Source organism: Stegostoma tigrinum, chromosome 28 (assembly GCF_030684315.1).
Source record: "Stegostoma tigrinum isolate sSteTig4 chromosome 28, sSteTig4.hap1, whole genome shotgun sequence".
NCBI lineage: Eukaryota > Metazoa > Chordata > Chondrichthyes > Orectolobiformes > Stegostomatidae > Stegostoma > Stegostoma tigrinum.
The window spans coordinates 9,810,827-9,832,880 of record NC_081381.1 but is presented as its reverse complement, the minus strand read 5'-3'; the positions used below and the strand labels follow the sequence as shown (position 1 = coordinate 9,832,880).

At 43.6% G+C, this 22,054-nt stretch overlaps 1 protein-coding gene across 5 annotated transcripts in view; it reads left to right on the top strand.

Annotated features, from left to right (window-relative positions):
* Positions 1–22,054, top strand: part of rap1gapa (RAP1 GTPase activating protein a) — a 599,377-nt gene that overhangs the window by 160,508 nt on the left and 416,815 nt on the right. The window contains exon 1 of one of the 5 annotated variants that reach the window (XM_059655558.1): positions 6,605–6,794. The exons of the other annotated variants lie outside the window; for them this stretch is intronic. Coding sequence (XP_059511541.1) covers positions 6,751–6,794 — 44 coding nt within the window. The 5' untranslated portion in view covers positions 6,605–6,750. Of the gene's footprint in view, positions 1–6,604; positions 6,795–22,054 lie in introns of those variants that run through there. 5 annotated transcript variants of the gene reach the window in all.

Below are 22,054 nucleotides of genomic sequence, written 5' to 3'. Positions count from 1 at the left end.
TATTGAATGTGAGTGACCTTTGGAAGACTGATACTGTTTTTATTACAATACCTTTTCTCATCATGATTTTTTTTAATAATCCTCTTTTCAATTGAGTTTAACTGCAGGTCAAGCAACATCTGCTTTTGAAGATGAAATTCCATTTTGTGATCGATCATTCATGACTGAATTGAAGCTGATTCTCTTGTACCACTGTGTACCACTCCCTGAAACTTCCTCATGTACTATGTCCTACCAATTCATTAGGCATACTTTTTATAAATGAGCATTTCTTCTTTGAATAGTAAATGCTAGGTCTTCCACATACTCTTTAATTAATTTAATTAGCCTTTTCTCTTCACCTGTTTCACCTAGAAATGAACTCCCTGTTTTTTTATGTATACATTCCAGAGATATCATTCTAAGTAGCAGAGATATTGGAGATAGCACTTTTAAATAAAAGAAGGTATTAAAAGATAACCCTTTCCTGGTCTGAATGCTCAATTTCTAGATTTAAATCTTAAATGTATCTAAATTCTACCTAATTAGCTATAATAGTGTTTTATATTTCTACACAATATTGGGGGTGGAGGGGGCTAACCTGTGCTAAGAGACTCTTAGAAAGATAAAGTCACCACAGTCCTGCTTTTCCATTAGAGAGATGACCGGCGGTGGCATAACCTGAGGATCACCACACCTCAGACAAGGAGACAAGTTAAGAAGGAGAGCCCTGCATGGTAATTTCAGCTAGAGCAGAAATTGAACCCACACTGCTAACATCATAGACAAGCCCTTTGCATCTTATACAAGCCACCCAGTGACTGAGCTAAGCAGTACACCCAACGTCCCAGCTGAAGGACACTGCCAATACAGATATGAAAGCCATAACACCTTAAGACCATGAGACATAGGAGCAGAAATTAGGCCATTTGGCCTATCGAGCCTGCTGTGCCATTCAATCATGGCTGACAAGTTCCTCAGCCCCATTCTCCCACTTTCTCCCTGTAACCCTTCATCCCCTTGATAATCAAGAACCTATCTATCTCAGTCTTAAATGTACTCAATGGCCTGGCCTCCACAGCCTTCTGTGGCAGTTAGTTCCATAGATTCACCACTCTCTGGCTGAACTAGTTTCTCCTTAACTCCGTTCTAAAAGGCCTTCCCTTTACTCTAAGACTGTGCCCTCACATCCCAGTCTCTCCTACCAACAGAAGCATCTTCCCAACATCCACTCTGTCCAAGCCATTCAGTATTCTGTAAGGGGGGACCCCTCAACATCAGTCGCAATAGTTGAATGCTTTAGTTGACAATCGGTGAAAATGGTGACATCAGCTATGTTCAAGGGTTCGCTGACGAGGGGCAGGTTCACATGGCATGAAATCAGAAAATATTGGAGAAGCTCAGCAGCCCTGGCAGTATCGGTGGAGAGACAGCTGCTGCCATACCTGTGGTGTTTCTCCAGCACTTTCGGTTTTTATTTCAGATTTCCAGCATCTGCAAAATTTATTAAAAAACCTAGAAAGCTACAAAACAGGAGTAGACAGGGTAAACGCAGGAAGGATGTTTCTCATAACTGGGGAGTCCAAAAACAAGGACTACAGTCTATGAAAATGGGTAATTTAGGACTGAGATGAGGAGAAATGTCTTCAGCCAGAGACTGGGGAGTGTGTGGAATTCTCTGTCGCAGAAAGTGGTTGACGCCAAAATGTTGAATGCTTTCAAGAAGATAGACATGTATAACACTGAAAGGATCAAAGGGTATGGGGAGAAGGCGAGAGGAGGGCACTATGCTGGACAATAAGCCATGATTATATTGAACGGTGGAGCAGGCACAAAGGGCCGAATGGCCTCCTCCAGCTCCTATGTTTTTCTGTTTCTATTTGAAAGTTCATGGGGTGTCATTAGAGCCAGGCTTTGCCTCTCCAGAATCAATTTTTTTCTCTTTATTCATTCAGGGGATGAGGGTGTCACTGCCTATTCCAGCATTTATTGCCCATCCCTAATTGCCCAGAGGGCAGTTAAGAGTCAACCACATTGCTATGGGTCTGGAGTCACATATAGGCCAGACCTGGTAAGGATCGCAATTTCCTTCCCTAAAGGGCATTAAGCTAGTTAAGCCATTGAAAAGAAGGCCGGAAGATGATCAGATCTGGATGTGAGTTTGCTCGCTGAGCTGGAAGGTTAGTTTTCAGACGTTTCGTCACCATTCCAGGTAACATCATCAGTGAGCCTCCGACGAAGCACTGGTGTTATGTCCCGCTTTCTATTTATTTTCTATGATCAGATCTGTCTTCAGTCCAGTTTGACTGCTGCATTCCCAGTGCCACACCGATGGAAGGATGCCAATCTGTCAGTCACATCACAGTTATCTAAGGTTATGTGGCTGAGACCGAATGATCAATCTTACCTTAACCCAAGCTGGTCAGGTTGTTTAACCAATTAGAATTAATCCTTTTCCCACTGCATCCTTAACCCTGAAGGTTTTGGAGGAAGCGAAATCCCTGCTGGGCCTTATTGAAGGCTCCATGCTATTACAGCCAAGGCCCGGGGAGGAAAAGTCACTTGGCACTCTCAGCAGATAAAACCTCGACTCCAGCTTCATGAAGGACAGAGCAAGTGACAATATTGTTGTTGTAATCGACCCATTTAGACATGCAATGACACATATCAGGAGCTTGTGAGACTTGAAGCTCGGCATCCTGGCCTAGAGGCAGGATAATTACCTTTGTGCCATGGGAGTGAAATTATAAAGACCACCTGTCTGTAATTCTGTAGCCTTCTGTTTCTTGCTCACTATCAATTTGAATCACTTCACTAACAGTCAGTCAATCACAATGGAACTATAAAGCTTAGGACCCAATTGGTCAACACCTCTATTTGTAAAACCCAGGATCATCAATGCTTTATTCAGCATTTTTTCAAAGTGCTTTAGTTGCAAACTTCACTAATTCCTATCTTTAGAATACTGTCCCTCCTCCATGCCTGTGGGTTAACAGAAAATCACTGAGGAAGAACAGCACTGAGGTTAGCAATTTGTATTCAGTGTGAAAGCAAGGTCAAAGTTGAACCTTCCACATTTTCCGAGGAGGCTTTGACTCAGTATAAATGTTGGTTTATCGAGTGTTTTCACTGCAAAATTGGCACAATTTCATTTTTATTTTCTTGCATTATTACTATTTTCTATTCCATTTCTTTTAATACCTTTACCTTGGAAATCAAGAACAATATGAAAAACATTAAAAATAAGATGTAAACATTCCTGAATGACTATTATCCAAGAAAGGACTGTTCTGAATAAAATTCCTTAAATTAAACATGTTTATTTTGCAGTGCTAAAGACTTTTGATGAAATATACGATCGAGTAGAAAAACTGACAATTTGTTCTTTTTTTTGAGTTTTCCTATGTCTTCTTCCTGCCCTCTCCCAACTGTGAAACACGTTTTGAAACAGACAGTAAAATCAATCCTCATAATATCCAGAGATTTGTTTGTTTGACTGTAACATCTAAAAGAAAGCACAGGCAAGCTTGGGCTGGATTTTATCAAAATTCATCTCATGGTCAATTTTGGTGAGTTTCAGTGAGGGTTTCTCTCTGTCAGCCCCAGTGTGTTACCATTTTCACAACGCGCCTCATCACCAATACACTGCACCCCGATGATGTCCCACTTGCGCTCTCGTCCCTCTCGCCATGGGGAAGCACTCACTGTCCTGTACTCCCAGTACACCCACACCACGACTATATTTAAAACCCAGCCCTACACCAGGCCAAGTGCTGCCCAATAGCAACTGCCCTGTATCATACACTCGATGGGAGAGAAATGGAAAAGAAATGTACAGAGATAACACAGCTAACTCATCATTGCAAATACTGTTGCTGCTGACACTGCTGTGCTAACATGCAGACAATGATGGTCATCTTGCTCAATATCCTCATCTTCCTCCTCAGAAGATCACCACTGCTCTCCCAGTTCTTCAGAGTCGATCACACCCTTGTCTGCCTGCTCTAGTCATGCAGGGTACAGTATGTGAGGATTATGGAACACGCTGTCCAGAACATGCCACAAGACATCCCAAACCAATAATAATATCAAAACCTCATCTTAAAGAACACGGTGGCTCAGTGGTTAGCACAGCTGCCTCACAGCACCAGGGACTGGGGTTCGATTCCACTCTGGAGGTGACTGTTTGTGTGGAGTTTGTGCATTCTCCCCGTGTCTGCGTGGGTTTCCTCCGGGTGCTCCCATTTCCTCCCACAGTCCAAAGGTGTGCAAGCTAGTTGGATTGGCCATGCTAAATTGCCCACAGTATTCAGGGATGTGGAAGTTAGATGAGTTTTAGGGGAAAGAATCTAGGTGGCAATGCTCTGTGGGTCAGGTTGGACTTGTTGGGTTGAAGGGCCTGTTTCCACACTATAGGGATTCTATGATCTATTGTCTGCTCCACAGCAGCTGTGTTGTATTTACACTCTGCTTCATCAGGAATCGTTGGAGTGTCTACAGACTGGCTACACAATAGAGTCATCAGCTATTGTCACAGAGCGTATCCTATCTCACAGTAACCATCTTTGTAAGGAATCTGACCCCTCAAACTAAGTAGTAACGTGGGAATTTTCAAGGATTTAGGCATGATAGCCATGTGTTATATTCTAACATCCCAAAATTAACATGAGGCAAATGTGGGTAAAAGAGAAATAACTGCACAGAGCACATCAAATAGTGAATGCGATCAAGACAGATTCTGTGGATTTCTCTGCAACTCCTCCCCTTCAATGCTAATGGTTTTGTGAGTTACCATATCTCAGTCAAACTTCAAAAGGGATTATAATGCTTCCTTCTTGACGCCCAGGGCTTAACACTCCTTTTCCAGCTTTATGCTCTCTTAAATTCTTTGACAGTGCACTTGCTCACAAGCACAACACCAGCTTTTCACAAACAGTGAGATTCACCAAGCCAGGACCATTTCGATTTTCTGAGCTCTAATCTAGCTTGGTTACACAAAACGCATTGCTTGTGTGCTTCCTCCACAGCTCTCAGGAGTTTTCCAGCATCTTGACTCCAACAGTCACCTAGATAATAAAGTGTGAGGCTGGATGAACACAGCAGGCCCAGCAGCATCTCAGGAGCACAAAAGCTGATGTTTCGGGCCTAGGCCCTTCATCAGAGATGCTGCTGGGCCTGCTGTGTTCATCCAGCCTCACATTTTATTATCTTGGATTCTCCAGCATCTGCAGTTCCCATTATTACTCTCCAACAGTCACCTCTTCACTAACTTCTAAAATGCCTGCCTTAGTTCCAATAGCACAGGTTCTCCACCTACAATGTAGCAGTGTCACTCAGTCATCCTCTCAACAATACACTGTAACAGTTCTTCTCTGCATGGGGCTAGCTTCTGCCTTACTCTACCTTCTCCTAGTAACTGTGACGCGAGACTCGCTCTTCACTGAGCCCTGAACTGGTTTACATGTGACCAACTGAAAGCCTTACAATAAACCCACCCTTTGTTTCTAGACAGCATTGACTATGAATAATATTTTGGATCAATCTAAAGTAGGAAGCCCTTGGAAGTGTCAGTGCTCTGAGCATTACAATATTCACCGACAGTTGGCTCTGGTGACACAAATTGATTCAACAGAAATGGAATTCAACTTGTAGCAGGGCTGTGCAGCAATCATTCAGTTCCACTCGGTAGAATGCCCATTTAAATTAACTCCAGGAACAACACTGTGGGAGGCCTGCTGGTCTAACTAATAGTGTTTATCATTTACAACACCTCATTTTTAAAACATTTATGTAAGAGTTTCACTAGGATCACTCATAAGATTGGAGTAGCCACAGCAGTGACGTCAAATGCATTTGTCTTTGGAGTTCTTTGATGTGCTTATCCAATCATGTTTTATGTAAATATATGTCGGGGGATAATGCCCACTGACAAAAGAAACCTTTCTGCCCTTGTGCATAGAATGCACAGTTTGAGAAACACAGAGATCAAGGAGAAGTCAGACTCTGGGAGGAAACGTCTGGATTAGATTGTATAAGAAGTACTCCTGACAAATCTAACATTTGCTTTTGTGACATTCAGAACTGACAGATTCCTGGCACTGTTAACTTATAGTAAAAAGTCCTGTGTAACTAGACAAAGGGCAGTAATGAGAATTTACTGTACATTCCAATTCTAACAATATAGGCAGTGTCCAATCTGATAGTTGAAAAATATAAGGTTAAAAGTATGTAAGATTTTTCAACATGGGAGATTCATGGGCTGAGAGCACGTGTACCATTGCTCTGGTAGTTCAAACAAGGCTATCTCTATTTTCAAGTATCTGTGATTTAATTGCCTAATTGTCATGCAGTTTTCCTCAAAAAATAATGAAAAGACATACTGTCCCTTGGAATAAATAACAAAATTGCTTTTATTTAAACAAAGTGAGCTTTGAGATAAATTGTAACTTTTTGAAGAAAATTTGCACCATAAAATGTTTCTACATAACAACAGGCGATCGCATTGATATTCGGAGTTTGTGTCTGAAAGATCTTGAATGAAACTAGTTTCCACTAAAAGTTCTGGTTGAGGGGAATCTGGCTGTTGCTATGAGATACTATACAGGAAATGTAGCTCTGAGCTTCTCGTTTTCTGCCTGAGCTGGCAACAGTTGGTTCTTGAAGAAGCAAAGCCCCGTGTGGAATAACAGCAGCTTAAGGGAGTCTGAACCCTCCCTGCTGTTTCATTACATACAAAAAAATCCCCAAGACAGGTTTTCTAGTCGATAAAACATGGAGAGAAGAAAAAGAAGCTTCACTTTTGGAGCATATGGAGGGTGAGTGCTGCTTCCTTTTCTAGAAGAAAAATATTATACAACTGATGAAAAACAGTGTGTGAGTCTACACGTTAAACATTCAGTTACAAACAAGCAGCCTGCAAAACCCCATTGAGTTAAATTGCTGAGAGAAATTCAGTTTAGAACCTGTATCCTTTGTTAGTTATTAACTACTTGAATTATTGTTCTGAAATGGTTTATGAGACAAATTTAAATGTATTACTTTCATTTTGAAACATCTGAAGTTAGTCTGACTGGAGTTTTGCTCAAGGCAAAATGTGACTCTTTGGTTCTGAATGAAAACCCTTTGTGAGCTCTGGAGGGGAAATGAGTATGACATGTTCAGGAATACTATGTTTCAATTCTTTAATTAGGTATCAGCTCCCGACGTGAGACTAAACCCAATATTTGCTTAGATTGAAGCAAAACAATCAAAATAACTACGTTTTCACTCTTATTTATCCGATATTATTTCAGTTCCTACAATTACAGGAGTTAATCCAGCACAGTCTTATAATAATCAGGGTGTTCAGAGGCTTGAACTAATTGGTAAAAAGTAGATTAAGTGAATGCTGTTTAAACAGCATTATAATTTGCTGTAGCACCCCGGGTTAGGGAGAGGATGGGAAGAATTTGCCAGGATTAATCCTGCCTGTTATTCAGTGACTCTGTGTGTGTGTGTGTGTGTGTGTGTGTGTGTGTGTGTGTGTGCGTGTGCGTGTCTGTGTGTGTGTGTGTGTGTGTGTGTGTGTGTAGCTGGAGCAATGAGACATGTCTCCTTTGCTTTGACATTATGTTTAGTGACGGATAGTGTGCAGGTTGACACCTGAACACTGATCACTTGGATTAGGAAACAGAAAGAAACAGTTTTCTGTTGAATCTATAAACAGAATGAGTGGAGGATGGGGGAAAGCTGCTGTTAAAGGGATTTACTCAGATTGATAGAAGAGGTGTTTGTCGTGATTAGTCCAGGGAACATAGTTGTTGTCGATGTACGTGAACAATTTGAACACAGCATGCATAATTTTTTTTACAAATTGGGTCTAAATGAGAGGCATAGTGGACATTGAGGAAGGTTGTGAAAAATCACAGACATCAATAAGCTTGTAGTATGGTGGGGGAAGGATAAATACATTTGGTGAATACAGGTCAGTATGATAGGGCATCCTTTGTAAATTCTTTCATGAGATGTGAGTGTTGCTGGCTGGCCAGCATTTATTGCCCATTCCTAGTCACCCTTGAGAAGGTGGTGATGAGCTGTCACCTTGTACTGCAGTCTCTGAGCTGTGGGTTGACCAACAATGCTATTAGGGAGGAGATTCCAGAATTTTGACCCAGCAACAGTGAAAGATCAGCGATGTATTTCCAAGTCAGGATGGTGAGTAGTTTGGAGGGGAACTTGCAGGGGGTGGTGTTCCCATGTATCTGCTACACTCAGATTTAGATGTTTCTGGGATAAATTCTTCTTCTTCTTGATTCTGATTCCATTGAACTCAATGACAATGCAGGACATTGTTTAGTATTAAACAAACAAATTACTGATTTTTACATACTATTCAAAGCAACTTGACATGAGCCAATGTGTGGAATTCACTGGATGAATAGCTTAATAATCCTGGAATGCATCCAGTATTTTGTTTACAAATCTTGAATAAATTTTTTGAAACTAAGACCTTTTTGAAAAATGGTAGACAGGTTGAGAGACCTGTTAATGACTTATATGAGATCCTGAACTTTGAAAAGCCAGGAAATAATGGTGAACTGGTTTAAAACTGGCTTGGGGTCCAATTTGATCAAACTAAGAACCACACTTTAGGAAGGATAAGAATGTATTAGAGAGGGTGCAGGAGACAGCCACAGAAATTGCTCAAGGGATGAGAAACTTCAACAATCAAGATGGTCCAGATATGTTGGGTCTGATCTTGTGCGAGAAGAGAATGTTGAGAAAAGGATTGTTTGAGGTTTTCAAAATTATGAGGGGTCTAGATTTAGCAGCCAGAGAAAGATGGTCGCTATCGATGGACAGGTTGAGAACTAGAAGACACAAATTTAAGGTGATTGGCAAAAGAATGAAGGGTGGGATGAGAGGAAACTTCAATGCAATGAGAGGTTAGGATCCAGAATGCGCTGCCTGAGAGTGTGGGATGGGGTAGCAGGGAGCAGGGTGAAACATTCAGAGGAACCTGGACTTGTACCTAAGAAAAGGTAAGAAAATATAGGGTAAGGGAGGGTAGGTGGGACCAGCTGAGTTGCTCTTGCAAAGAGTCAGGATGCCTTGATGGGCCAAATGGACTTCGACCAAGCAGTAACCATTCTTTGCTGAAAGACTTGCATTTCTGGCATCACCTTTATCATGTCAGGAAAATATACAGTTACTAAAGCATTTTTGAAATGCAGTGACTAATGTAGGAAATACAGCAGCTAACTTGTACACAGCAAGCTTCCACAAACTGCAATGGGTTAATGAGTCAATCATCTGTTTTATTATGATGTTGGTTGCCAGGGAAACATTGAGTAGGTCACCAGAGGGATCTCCCCTGCTTTTCTTCGTGTTGTTTCCTTGGGATCATTTATGCCCCCCCAAGATGGTAGACAACACTGCCTTTGATGCTGCGATACTCCACTGTCACTGCCCAGACTGCCAGTCCGAATCTCTGCACTCAGCTCCTGAGGTGGAACTCCAATCCTCAACCAATCTGGAGCTGAGTGTGTGACTGTGTGGCAGTGGGATACATTTGGTATCTATGTATTTACATGAGCCACTTCCAAGGAGGATACAGATATTCTGTTCCAGCAAGAGAGCTCAATGACATTACCAACACTCACAACTCTCAGAACAAGTACCTGAACTGGCTCGAGCAGGAATCTTGTTGTGGTATCAAACAGAAGTGTAAAAATGCACCCCCCCACCTTGATCTGCTTCAGTGTTACCTTGAGATTTATTCTCTTACACTACATGGGAACCCCCTTCCAGAATTATCGCAGTCCCAGCGCTTTCTGCAGCTGCAACAGTAAATGATTCTGGCCCTATTTGGCCTCTCATGACTTTAAAGGATTATGTTCCAAAGACAGTGTGACCCACTAATTTCAAACTGTAAAACTTACTGCTGGCAGAAACAGCCATGAAAATCATACAGGCAAAAAACACAATTGTTCCTCTCCAACGGGACTGTTGATTTTTAATGAACATTGAGCTTTGCTTTTGTTTTGGGTCCATGTAAATTCTCAGAGCTGTGCCTTCCTCAGGAGAGATGACAGCCACTGGATGGGTTTTCCATCCTTATTTCCCATTACCTGCCAAAGGTAGAGGCTCAATCATAGAATCCCTACAGTGTGGAAGCAGGCCATTTGGCCCATCAAGTCCACACTAACCCTCTGAAGAGCATCCCACCTAGTCCCTGTAATCCTGAATATCCCATGGCTAATCCATCTAGCCTGAACACAATAGGCAGCTAAGCATGACTGTGGGAGGAAACCGGAGCACCCAGAGGAAACCCGCACAGACATGGGGAGAATGTGCAAACTCCACACAGACAGTCACCTGAGGCTGGAATTGAATCCAGCTCAGTGGCACTGTGAGGTACCAATGCTAACCACTGAGCCACCATGCTTATACTTCACAGGAATCAGTGAGAAGATGGGTGGTACGTGTCTACAGGTGATTCTCCTTGACGTTGATTCAAGCTGCTCTTGTTCAATGGGGAGATGTCTGAGAGCCACAAGGGACTGGTAAAATGGTGTGGAGCCCAGTTCGACTGGCCCTGCAGTCTGAGCATTTTGCTGACAGAGAAGGCAGGAGCAGATAAGCCTTCTCCAAGGACATAGGAATCCAATTCCCATAATTAAAGGCAAAAACAGAAATTTTTGGAGAAACTCAGCAGGCCTGGCTACGCCTGTGGAGAGAGACATAGAGTTAACATTTCAAGTCGTGATCCTTCATCAGATATCTTCATTCCTCTAGCAATTTCTGTTTCTGTTTCAGATTTCCAGCATCTACAATTCTTTGTCTTCGTTCCCATAATTGAAGGTCCGCTTAGAGACGGTTTAACGACAGAGTCAACATCTTGTTGATGGTAACAGTGAAGGGATTGGCAGCTCATCCCTCCCCTTCCCTCATTGCAGCAGACATGACCAGCAGGGCAGAGTGATGTACCTAATCTCCATGGCACAGTCACAAATGGATTAATTTGTCCTTCAGAAAGTTGCCTTCTGTATGGATTGTAGAGGAAGGGCAAGATGGGACAAGGGGACTCTTTCTGTGATGTGAAATTTTATAACTCCATCACAAACAGTTCATACAATGTGACACAATACTCACCAGCATGAATGAATGTCACCTTGGCTCAAAATACTCACCTTGTCAGTTTAGTCTTTGAGTCAGAGGGTTGAGGGTTCCAGTCCCACGTCAGGAATAAAGCACAGCTTCACTGAGGGAGTGCTGTATGGTCAGACATACCAGCTTCAGCTGAGATGTTAAACGAAGACCAGTCTTTCAAATGTCCATAAACATACAGGGAGTGCGTGCGGTTCTTGGTGCCCTATTATTGGAAGGGTGTGAACACACAGGAGAGAGTCATGGAGATGTACAGCAGGGAAAGAAACCCTTCTGTCCAACTTTTCCATGCCAACCAAAAATCCTAAATAAATATACTCCCATTTGGCCCATTTCCCTCTAAACCCCTCCTATTCATGTACCCATCCAGATGCCTTTTAAATGTTGTAACTGTATCAGCTTCCATCACTTTCCCTGGTAGCTCATTCCATACACACACTACCCTCTGTATGAAAAAGTTGCCCCTTATGTCCCTTCTTGATCTTTCCCCTCTCACCTTAAACGTATGCCGTATAGTTTTGAACCCCCCCCCCCCGATGCCAGGAAAAGACCTGGTTTATTTACCCTATCCATGTGCCTCATGATTTTATAAACCTCTATAAGGCCATTTGTCAGCCTCCTATGGTCCAGGGAAAATAGCCCCAGTCTATTCAGCCTCTCCCTATATCAAACCCTCCAATCCTGGCAAACATCCTTATAAATTTTTTATGAACCCTTTCAAGTTTCACAGCATCCTTCCTATAACAGGGAGACCAGAATTGCACACAGTATTTCAGTTGTGGCCTAACCAATATCCTGTACGGTTGCAACATGACCAGCCAACTTTAATACTTAGCGCACTGACCAATAAAGGCAAGCATAACAAATGCCTTCTTCACTATCCTATCCACCTGGGACTCCACCTTCAAGGAGCTATGAACCTGCATTCCAAGGCCTCTTTGTTCAGCAACATTCGGACCTTACCATTCAGTGTATAAGTCCTGCCCTGGTTTGCCTTTCCAAAATGCAGCACCTCATTTATCTGAATTAAACTCCATCTGCCTCTCCTTGGCCCATTGGCCCATCTGATCAAGATCCTGTTATAATCTGGTAACCTTCTTCACTGTCCATTACAACTCCAATTTTGGTGTAACCTGCAAACTTACTAACCATACCTCCCATGTCCACATCCAAATTATTTATATAAATGACAAAATGCAGTGGACCCAGCACTGATCCTTGTGACACACTGCTGGTCACAGGCCTCTAGTCTGAAAAGCAACCCCCCTCCACCATCCTCTGTCTTCTACTTTCGAGCCAGTTCGGTATCCAATGAGCTAGTTCTTCCTCCATTCGGTATGCTCTAACCTTGCTAACCAGTCTACCATGAGGAACCTTGTCGAATGCCTTATTGAAATCCATATAGCTCACATCAACCGCTCTGCCTCCATCAATCCTTTTCATTACTTCTTCAAAAACCTCAATCAAGTTAGTGAGACATGATTTCCCACACACAAAGCCATGTTGACTATTCCAAATCAGTCCTTGCCTTTCCCAGTACATATAAATCCTGTCCCTCAGGATTACCTCCAACACTGTGCCCACCACCAATGTCAGGCTCACCGGTCTATAGTTCCCTGGCTTTTATTTACCACCTTTCTTAAATAATGGCACTACATTAGCCAACTTCCAGTCTTTCGGCATCTCATCTGTGGCTATCAATGGTACAAATATCTCAGCAAGGGGCCCAGCAAGCCCTTCCCTGGCTTCCCAAAGAGTTCTAGGGTACTGCTGATCTGGTCCTGGGGATTTATCCACTTTATGTGTTTTAATATGCCCAGCACCTCCTCCTCAGTAATGTGGACATTTTTCAAGAGGTCGCTATTTATTTCTCCACCTTCTTTATCTTCCATATCCTTTTCCACAGTAAACCGCTGACGCAAAATACTTGCTTAGTATCTCCCCCGTCTCTTGCAGTTCCACACATAGGCGACCCTGCTGATCTTTAAGGGGCCCTATTCTCTCCCTGGTTACTCTTTTATCTTTAATGTATTTGTAGAATCCCGTTGGATTCTCCTTAACCCTATCTGCCAAAACTATCTCATGTACTCTTTCTGCCCTCCTGATTTCCTTAAGTGTTCTCCTGCTGCCTTTAAACTATTCTAGGGAGCCATTCAATTTCTGCTCTCTATACCTGATGTATGCTTCCTGCTTATTCTTGACCAAACCCTCAATTTCTCTAGTCATCCAGCATTCCTTGCACCTACCAGCCTTGCCCTTCACCCAACAGGAACATACTGCCTCCAGGCTCTCATTATTTCATTTCTGCAGACTTCCCATTTTCCGGCCATCCCTTTTCCAACCCAAACCAACTTTTGAAAGTCTTGCCTAATATTGTCAACGTTGGCCTTCCTCCAATTTAGAAATTTAACTTTTAGATCTAGTCTATCCTTTTCTATCACTAATTTAAAGCTAATGGAATTATGGCCAGAGTGCAGAAATGAGAAACTTCAGTTTTGAGGATAGACTGGGACTGTTCTCTTTAAAAGGGCAATGGCTGAGAAGAGATCTGGGAGAGTTTTCAACTGAATGATGGGCCTGGGTGGGATAGATAGGAATGAAATGTTCCCATGCACAAGGCATCGAGAACCAGAGGGCACAGATTGAAAATGTTTAGTCATAGAAACAAATGCAAGTTGAAAAATATATTTTTTTGACCTGCACTACATTGCCTGGAAATGTGGTGGAAGCAGGCTTGCTTGAAGCATTCAGGACGGGAATTGGATGGTTATTTATGTAAAACAATGTGCGAGGTTATGGGGAAAAAGCAGTTCTTCAACACTGAGTCAAAACCCCACTCAGAGAGCCAGTGCAGACATCGTGGGCTGAATATGGGATAACACGGTGTGGATCTGGAGAAACACAGCAGGCCAGGCAGCTTCAGCGGAGCAGGAAAATTGACATTTTGAGTCAGGACCGTTCTTCAGAAAAATTCTGCCTGGCCTGCTATCTTCCACAGAGTGTGGAAACAGGTCCTTTGGCCCAGCAAGTCCACACCGATCCTCACATCATCCCACCCAGACCCAGACTCATCTCCCTATAACCCACTTAATCTACACATCCCTGAACACTGCAGGCAATTTAGCATGGCCAAGCTACCTGCCCTGCACATTTTTGGACTGTGGGAGGAAACCAGAGCACCCAGAGGAAACCCACACAGAACAAAGAGAATGTGTAAACCCCACACAGACAGCCACCCACGGGTGGAATAGAACCCAGGTTCCTGGTGCTGTGAGGCAGCAGTGCAAACCACTGAGCTACCATGTTCTTCCAGCTCCATACTGTGTTATCTCTGACTTCAGCATCGCAGTTCTTACTATCTCTGAGTGATGGGCTGAATGACCACTTTCTGTAATGTAATGATGCTGTGATTCTGAGAAGCTCTTCCGAGCCTGCAAGCTTTGGACAAAGTTTAAAGCGGCATTCACCCATTACAGGAATTCAGTCAGAACACATCAGAAGAAACAGTTTCCCCCTCTCAGGAGCGTCATTAACCCATTACAGGAAAGCATTGGAAAAGGTACAGAGGAGATTTACGAGGATGTTGCCTGGAATAGAGGAAAGGTCTTAGGAGGAAAGGTTGAGCTAGGGCTTTTCTCTTTAGAACAATGAAGGATGAGAGGTGACTTGATAGAAGTGTACAAAATGATCAGAGGTATAGATAGGGTAGACAGGCAGAGACTTTTTCCTAGGGTGGAGGTAGCTATTATAAGGGGGCATAGTTTTAAAGTGAGTGGAGGTAGATATGTGGGAGATGTCAGAGGTAGTTTCTTTACTCAGAGAGTGGTCGGGGCGTGGAATGTATTGCTGGAGAGGGTAGTGGAGTCTGCCTCTTTAGGGGCATTTAAGTGGTTATTAGATCGGCATATGGATGATAGTGTAAGGTAGGGGTGGAGGTTAGATAAACCTTAGGATTAGGGTAATAGGTCAACACAACATCGTGGGCTGGAGGACCTATACTGTTCTATGTCTTAACTGGAGGCCCTTAAAGAATTGTCAGACAAATCAAGGAGGGAATGGAGGAAGATCAGTCGATGATGCTGAATAAAAATTCCAGCCAAAAGGCCTCCTTCTGAGCTGGATCATTCTAAAACTTTGCAACATTGTAAAATTATTCAAAAGTCCTGGTTTCTGCTGGAGGGAAGAATCCTGGCAGTGAGTATTTTACTTGACCTACGCACACTGTGTTAATCACCATGTACAGTGTACAGCAACCTGGCACTAGGCACTGAGTATGGTGTGCGGCAGCTGGCAGTCAGCTCTACTGTTACAATTATAGATAAGAATCATACAGTGTGGAAACAGGCCATTCAGCCCATTGAGTCCACGCCAACCCACCAAAGAGTATCCCAACCACCCCTCCTAACCCGTAATCCTGCATTTCCCATGGCCAATTCACCTAGCCTGCACATCCATGGACACAAGGGGAAAGTTAGCTTGGCCAATCCATCTAAGCTGCACATCTTTGGATTGTAGGAGGAAACCACTGCACCTGGAGCAGACTCCACACAGGCAGGGGGACAATGTGCAGGCTCCCCACAGGCAGGGTGGGAATGTGCAGGCTCCCCACTGGCTGGGGAAGAATGTGCAGACTCCACACAGGCAGGGAGACAATGTGCAGGCTCCCCACAGGCAGGGGGACAATGTGCAGGCTCCCCACAGGCAGGGTGGGAATGTGCAGACTCCCCACTGGCAGGGGAAGAATGTGCAGACTCCACACAGCCAGGGGGAGAATGTGCAGGCTCCCCACAGGCAGGGTGGGAATGTGCAGACTCCCCACTGGCAGGGGAAGAATGTGCAGACTCCACACAGGCAGGGGGAGAGTGTGCAGACTCCCCACAGGCAGGGGGAGAATGTGCAGACTCCGCACAGGCAGGGGGAGAATGTGCAGACTCCGCACAGGCAGAGGGAGAATGTGCAGATTCCGCACAGGCAGGGGGAGAATGTGCAGACTCCACACAGGCAGGGGGAGAATGTGCAGACTCCACACAGCCAGGGGGAGAATGTGCAGGCTCCCCACAGGCAGGGTGGGAATGTGCAGACTCCCCACTGGCAGGGGAAGAATGTACAGACTCCACACAGGCAGGGGGAGAGTGTGCAGACTCCCCACAGGCAGGGGGAGAATGTGCAGACTCCGCACAGGCAGGGGGAGAATGTGCAGACTCCGCACAGGCAGAGGGAGAATGTGCAGATTCCGCACAGGCAGGGGGAGAATGTGCAGACTCCCCACAGGCAGGGGGAGAATGTGCAGACTCCGCACAGGCAGGGGGAGAATGTGCAGACTCCGCACAGGCAGAGGGAGAATGTGCAGATTCCGCACAGGCAGGGGGAGAATGTGCAGACTCCACACAGGCAGGGGGAGAGTGTGCAGACTCCACACAGGCAGGGGGAGAGTGTGCAGGCTCCACACTGGCATCATGACTGTTGACTGCAGTAAAGTCACGGTACTGCTAAAAATTGATTCCAGCTTTTCAGGATTTGTTTACAAATATAATTTCAACATGAACTCCATTGCAACTGGGTCACACAGTGTGTCATGACATGTAACACTGAGATTATTAATGAGCACCACGGTTTATATCCCTCACTTCACTAGTTTGGATTTGATGCATTGGATTTTTCTGGTGCATAATTATATAAAAATACATCTCAGGCTGTGAAATAATAGATTTTTTTTGTTTTGTGGTGTTATCAGGGATAAGAGCATTACATTTTCCTAAAATATCCTAAACTAAATTCCAACCCTACTTAGAGGTTGAGGTGAAAACTCACAGAGTGAATTATTATCTGGCAGACTGTGATGTGGAAATGTTCTTACTCTATCGGACCGTCCCTGGAAAGGGAGGAAGGAAAATGTGCTTTCTCACAGATTGCTCAGTGCCGGAGCTAATAACCAGAGAACAAGTATCTGAGAGAATCTGGGTCTTTTATGATGAAAGCCTGTGCTGGACGGTAGATGTACAGAATGAATAAAAGCAAAATACTGCGGATGCTGGAAATTTAAAATTAAAAACAGAGAATGTTGGAGACACTCAGTAAGCCTGGCACAATCTGTGGAGAGACAGTTAACATTTCAAGTCCAATATGCGTTGAGTTCCAAACAATGGACAGAGTCTAAGAACAGGCAAAACTATTCTTTGCATTTTCTTCTCAATTTTTCTTCAGCTTCAAAAACATTGCCCTTTAAACATTCAAACATATCAGAAGCAAGAGGAACCTGCCTTATTGTTCAGGATATGTATGGGAGGCAATGGCCTAGTGGTATTATCTCTGCTGGAGACCGAGGTAACATTCTGGGGACGGTAGGAACTGCAGATGCTGGACAATCCAAGATAACAAGGTGTAGAGTTGGATGAACACAGCAGGCCAAGCAGCATCAGAGGAGCAGGAAAGCTGACGTTTTGTGTCTAGACCCTTCTTCAGAAATGGGGGAGGGGAAGGGGATTCTGAAATAAATAGGGAGACAGGGGGAGGCGGATAGAAGATGCATAAAGGAGAAGATAGGTGGAGGGGAGACAGACCGGTCAAAGAGGCGGGGATGCAGCCAGTAAAGGTGAGGGTAGTTGGGGAATTAGGGAGGGGATAGGTCAGTCCAGGGAGGACGGACAGGTCAAGGGGGCGGGATGAGGTTACTAGGTAGGAGGTAGGGGTGGGGCTTGAGGTGGGACCGGGGGATAGGTGGGAGGAAGGACAGGTGAGGGAGGTGGGGACAAGCTGGGCTGGTTTTGTGATGGGGTAGCGGGAGGGGAGATTTTGAAGTTTGTGAAGTCCACATTGATATTATTGGGCTGCAGGGTTCCCAAGAGAAATATGAGATGCTGTTCCTGCAACCTTCGGGTGGCATCATTGTGGCACTGCAGGAGGACCAGGGTGGATATATTGTCTCAGGAATGAGAAGGGGAGTTGAAATGGTTCGCGACTGGGAGGTGCAGTTATTCAGTGCGAAGGCTCTGCTTGGTTTCCCCGATGTAGAGGAGGCCATAACAGGAACAGCGGATATAATATACCACATTGGCGGATGTGCAGGTGAACATCTGCTTGATGTGGAAAGTCTTCTTGGGGCCTGGGATGGGGGTGAGGGAGGAGGTGTATGGGCAGGTGTAGCACTTCCTGCGGTTGCAGGCAAAAGTACTGGGTGTGGGGGGCTGGGAGTGAGTGTGGAGCGGATAAGGGAGTCCCGGAGAGAGTGGTCCCTCTACACCTTGTTATCTAACATTCTGGGGAACTGGGTTTGAATCCTGTTCTGGCAAATGGTGGAATTTGAATTCAATATATATATCTGGAACCAAAAGTCTATTAAAACCATTGTTAATTGTTGGAAAAACCCATCTGGTGCACTAATGTCCTTTAGGGAAGGAAACTGCCATCCTTACCTGGTCTGGCCTACATGCGACTCCTGAACCACAGCAACGTGGTTGACTCTGAACTGCCCTCTGGGCAATTAGGAATGGGCAAGAAATGCTGCCTGGTCAGTGACGCCCTCATCCCATGAATGAAGAAAGAAAACAAAAGTGTCACCAGAGCTGATAACCATCCTTAACTCCCATCTGTTCCCTCTACCCTGTGATTCCCCAGTAGAACAAAAATAAGTCAGTCTTAGCCATAAATGTATTCATCAATGGAGCATCCACATTTAGAAAATTCCAGAGATTTACTGTCCCATAAGTGAAGAAATTTCTCCTGTCAGCCCTGACTAAGCCTGTGTTCCCCATGTCCTAGAATGCCCCACTGGTGTGGGAAACAATCTTGCAGTGTCAACCCTGTCCAGCCCTTTCGATGCTTTAAAGAAAAGCAAGTTAAACTGTGGTTGATGACAGGATCTGCCAGGGAAGACCAGCAGGTCTGGCATCATCTGTGGAGAGAGAAACAGAGTAAACATTTCTGGTCCAGTGTGACTGTTCTTCAGAACTGAAGGAGACAGAAATATGGTGAATTATATTATATAAAAAGACCGAAAGAACTGCAGATGCTGGAAATCGGAATCAAAAACAGAAATTACTGGAAAAACTCGGCATGTCTGGCAGCATCTGTGGAGAGAAATCAGAGTTAATGTTTTGAGTCCAGTGATTTCCCTCAGAATACAGGTAAATTACCAACCCAGGCAAGTGGGGAGAATTTCATCACACTCTTGACTTGTGCCTTGTAGATGGGGAACAGGCCATTGGAAGTTTGCAGGTAAGTTACTGACCACGGAGTTCCTCATCTTTGGCCTGCCCTTGCAGCCATAGTATTGGCGTAGCTGGTCCAGTTCAGTTTCTGATTAATGGTAGTAACCAAGGATGTTGATTGTGTGGGTTTCAATGTTGGTGACTACAGCACATGGATTGAAATGGTTCAAGATGGCAGCTCACCACCATCTTCTCAAAGGCATGTAGGGATGGGCAATAAATGCTGGCCCAGCCAACGATACCTTGTCCCATGAATGAACATAAATAGGAGAGGAGTGCAAAGTGTGCAGTCTCAACACTAAATGTGTTTGGCTCATTGACCTGTTTCTGTGCTGTTTTCATCATCCTTGTCAGAAATCGCACGCAAATGAGCCTGATTGCCCACCTCAGAAATTCCACATCACAGATCCTGGCTTCTGTGGGTCCTTGTGTACAGATGATGAGCCCAATCCTAGAGCCACAAATTTGGCAGGTGTATTTCCAGAAGGTGGGAATGGTTGCCAACAGTTCCGAGGAAGGGTTACTGGACCCAAAATGTTTAACTCTGTTTTTTCCTTCACGGATGCTGCCAGACCTCCTGGGCTTCTCCAGCAATTTTGTTTTTGTTCCTGATTTACAGCATCCACAGTTTTTTTTTATTTAGGTGGAAATGGTCCTTGGCTTTGAGATCATTGGCATTCCTTTCACCAATACCTTTTCCATAATCCCTCGTGGCAATGTTTGTTCTTGAAGAATTGTGTCCCTTCATTCAGGAGCTTCCTCCATGTCTGTTTCTTCTGAAAGGAGTGGCCATCTATGTTGCATTTCTTGAGGGATTTATTCTACAACATTCAGTGCATTCACTATTTTGATTGTTTTTACACTTTTGATCCAGTATATTTCCATTTTGGCTGTCCCAGGTAAATGGATACATTGATATAATCCCAACTATGCTTGACTCTAAATATTAATATTTCAGCTGGAACTGTTGGGCTGCTTGGTTAATTTTTATTTGGTAATTTGTGATTTCATCTTTTAAAAATACAGGTGCAGCTCTGCAATGTAAAAGTTATATTGACCTGTCATTGTGCGTTATTAAGTTTGAGGTCCTTCACTTGTTTTCATTGTTTTCTATGAGAAAGAATGCAGGATGGAAATAGGACGGGAACATATTGTGAGTTCTATATAATTGGATCACACGAGTCGCTGATGTTATGCCAAGTGTGGTTTTGTGAAGTGTTGGAATTACAACTGGACCAACAATGTGACACTGGCTTCACCCCAACCCCACATCTAAGGCAGTCCCACATTTGCCTTATGTCAACATTGAGTGCACTGCTCATTGTTGGCATCTGTGCATTTTTATGACAGAGCACCATCAGCAGTGAGAGGGTGGTCAAGAAGGCACACCTAGTTTTACAATATCTTATTGGACAGCCATCAGGGAAAATCATATGGTAAAGGTTAAACTGAGCAGAACGTTGAAGCAAGGCTATTGATTTAAACGATTAACTATGAGGTTATATCAAACTTTATTTTGCACATGTGGTCTTGATATTGGTTAGTATATATAGTTAGTTATATCTATGTTTTAACTGTGATATAGCTTCTGGTGTGCTTTCTTCAGGGAGGTGACTGTGCAGATTCTGAAAGTGACCTTCATATAGCAAATTAGAAAATGGCAAAATGATCAAAGTTCCTCACTCTTGTATATTGTGAGACAGAAAGGGAACAGATAAACAGAGGAAGTATCTATAAGCCTCGTCAAAGGGGCTTTCAGAAGTAAGGACAAGAGAAACTCAAGCCTGGAAAAGAAGTATTAAAGGGGAGTATTACATAAGAAAAATAAATTTGGAAATTTATGGACTAAAGCAAATCTGGAAGGCTGCTTTCAAAGTGAAACAAAGCCCCACAAATTAAAGCAGTAAAAGGCAAAATTAAGAATGACATTGGGAAGCTTTGCTTTATGCAAAGAGTACAAAAGGAATATAAAGCAAAAACAGAAATTGCTGGTGAAACTTAGCACATCTGGCAGCATCTGTGGCAAAAAAAGACCGGAGTTAACACTCTATTAACTACGTTTTCTTGCCAGTTTCACCAGCAATTTCTGTCTTTGTTTCAGATTTCTGGAATCTGCAGTTCTTTATTTTATTTTATATGAAAGAAATATATTCTAGACAGAGCTGTAAAGGCTAAAATCCTGGGATCAGTTAGGAATTAATTGAATGCCATTGTGTGGAGGGTTAAGGCCATTTCGGATGGATCTACTGTATTAGAACGGACTCTTCATTCTTCCTCCTGCAAAATGTTATTTCACATCTCCCTGCATTCAATTTCATTTGTCATATCGACATGTTCTCCTGAAATCTTATTTTCTCCCTTGTTTCCTACATTTGTGAGTTTTATGTCATTTGCAAATTTTGAACTGATGCCCAGTATACTCAAGTCTAGGTCACTAATATATGTCAAAAAATAGTCATTGTGAACACCGACATTGGTGGGGGACGGCAATGTAAATGTCACTTTGATCGCCCAATGTTATCTACCTTCTGACACAGTCAGTTCTGGTTCCATATTGACATTGTTGGTTTAATCATATGAGTTTTATTTTACTAACAAGTCTATGATATCGTATTTTATCAAATGCCTTTCAGAAGTCCATTTACACAATATCAAACGACTCACTTGGATATTCATTTTCTGCCAGCATGATGATGAATTAAAGACTTAGCAATAAACCT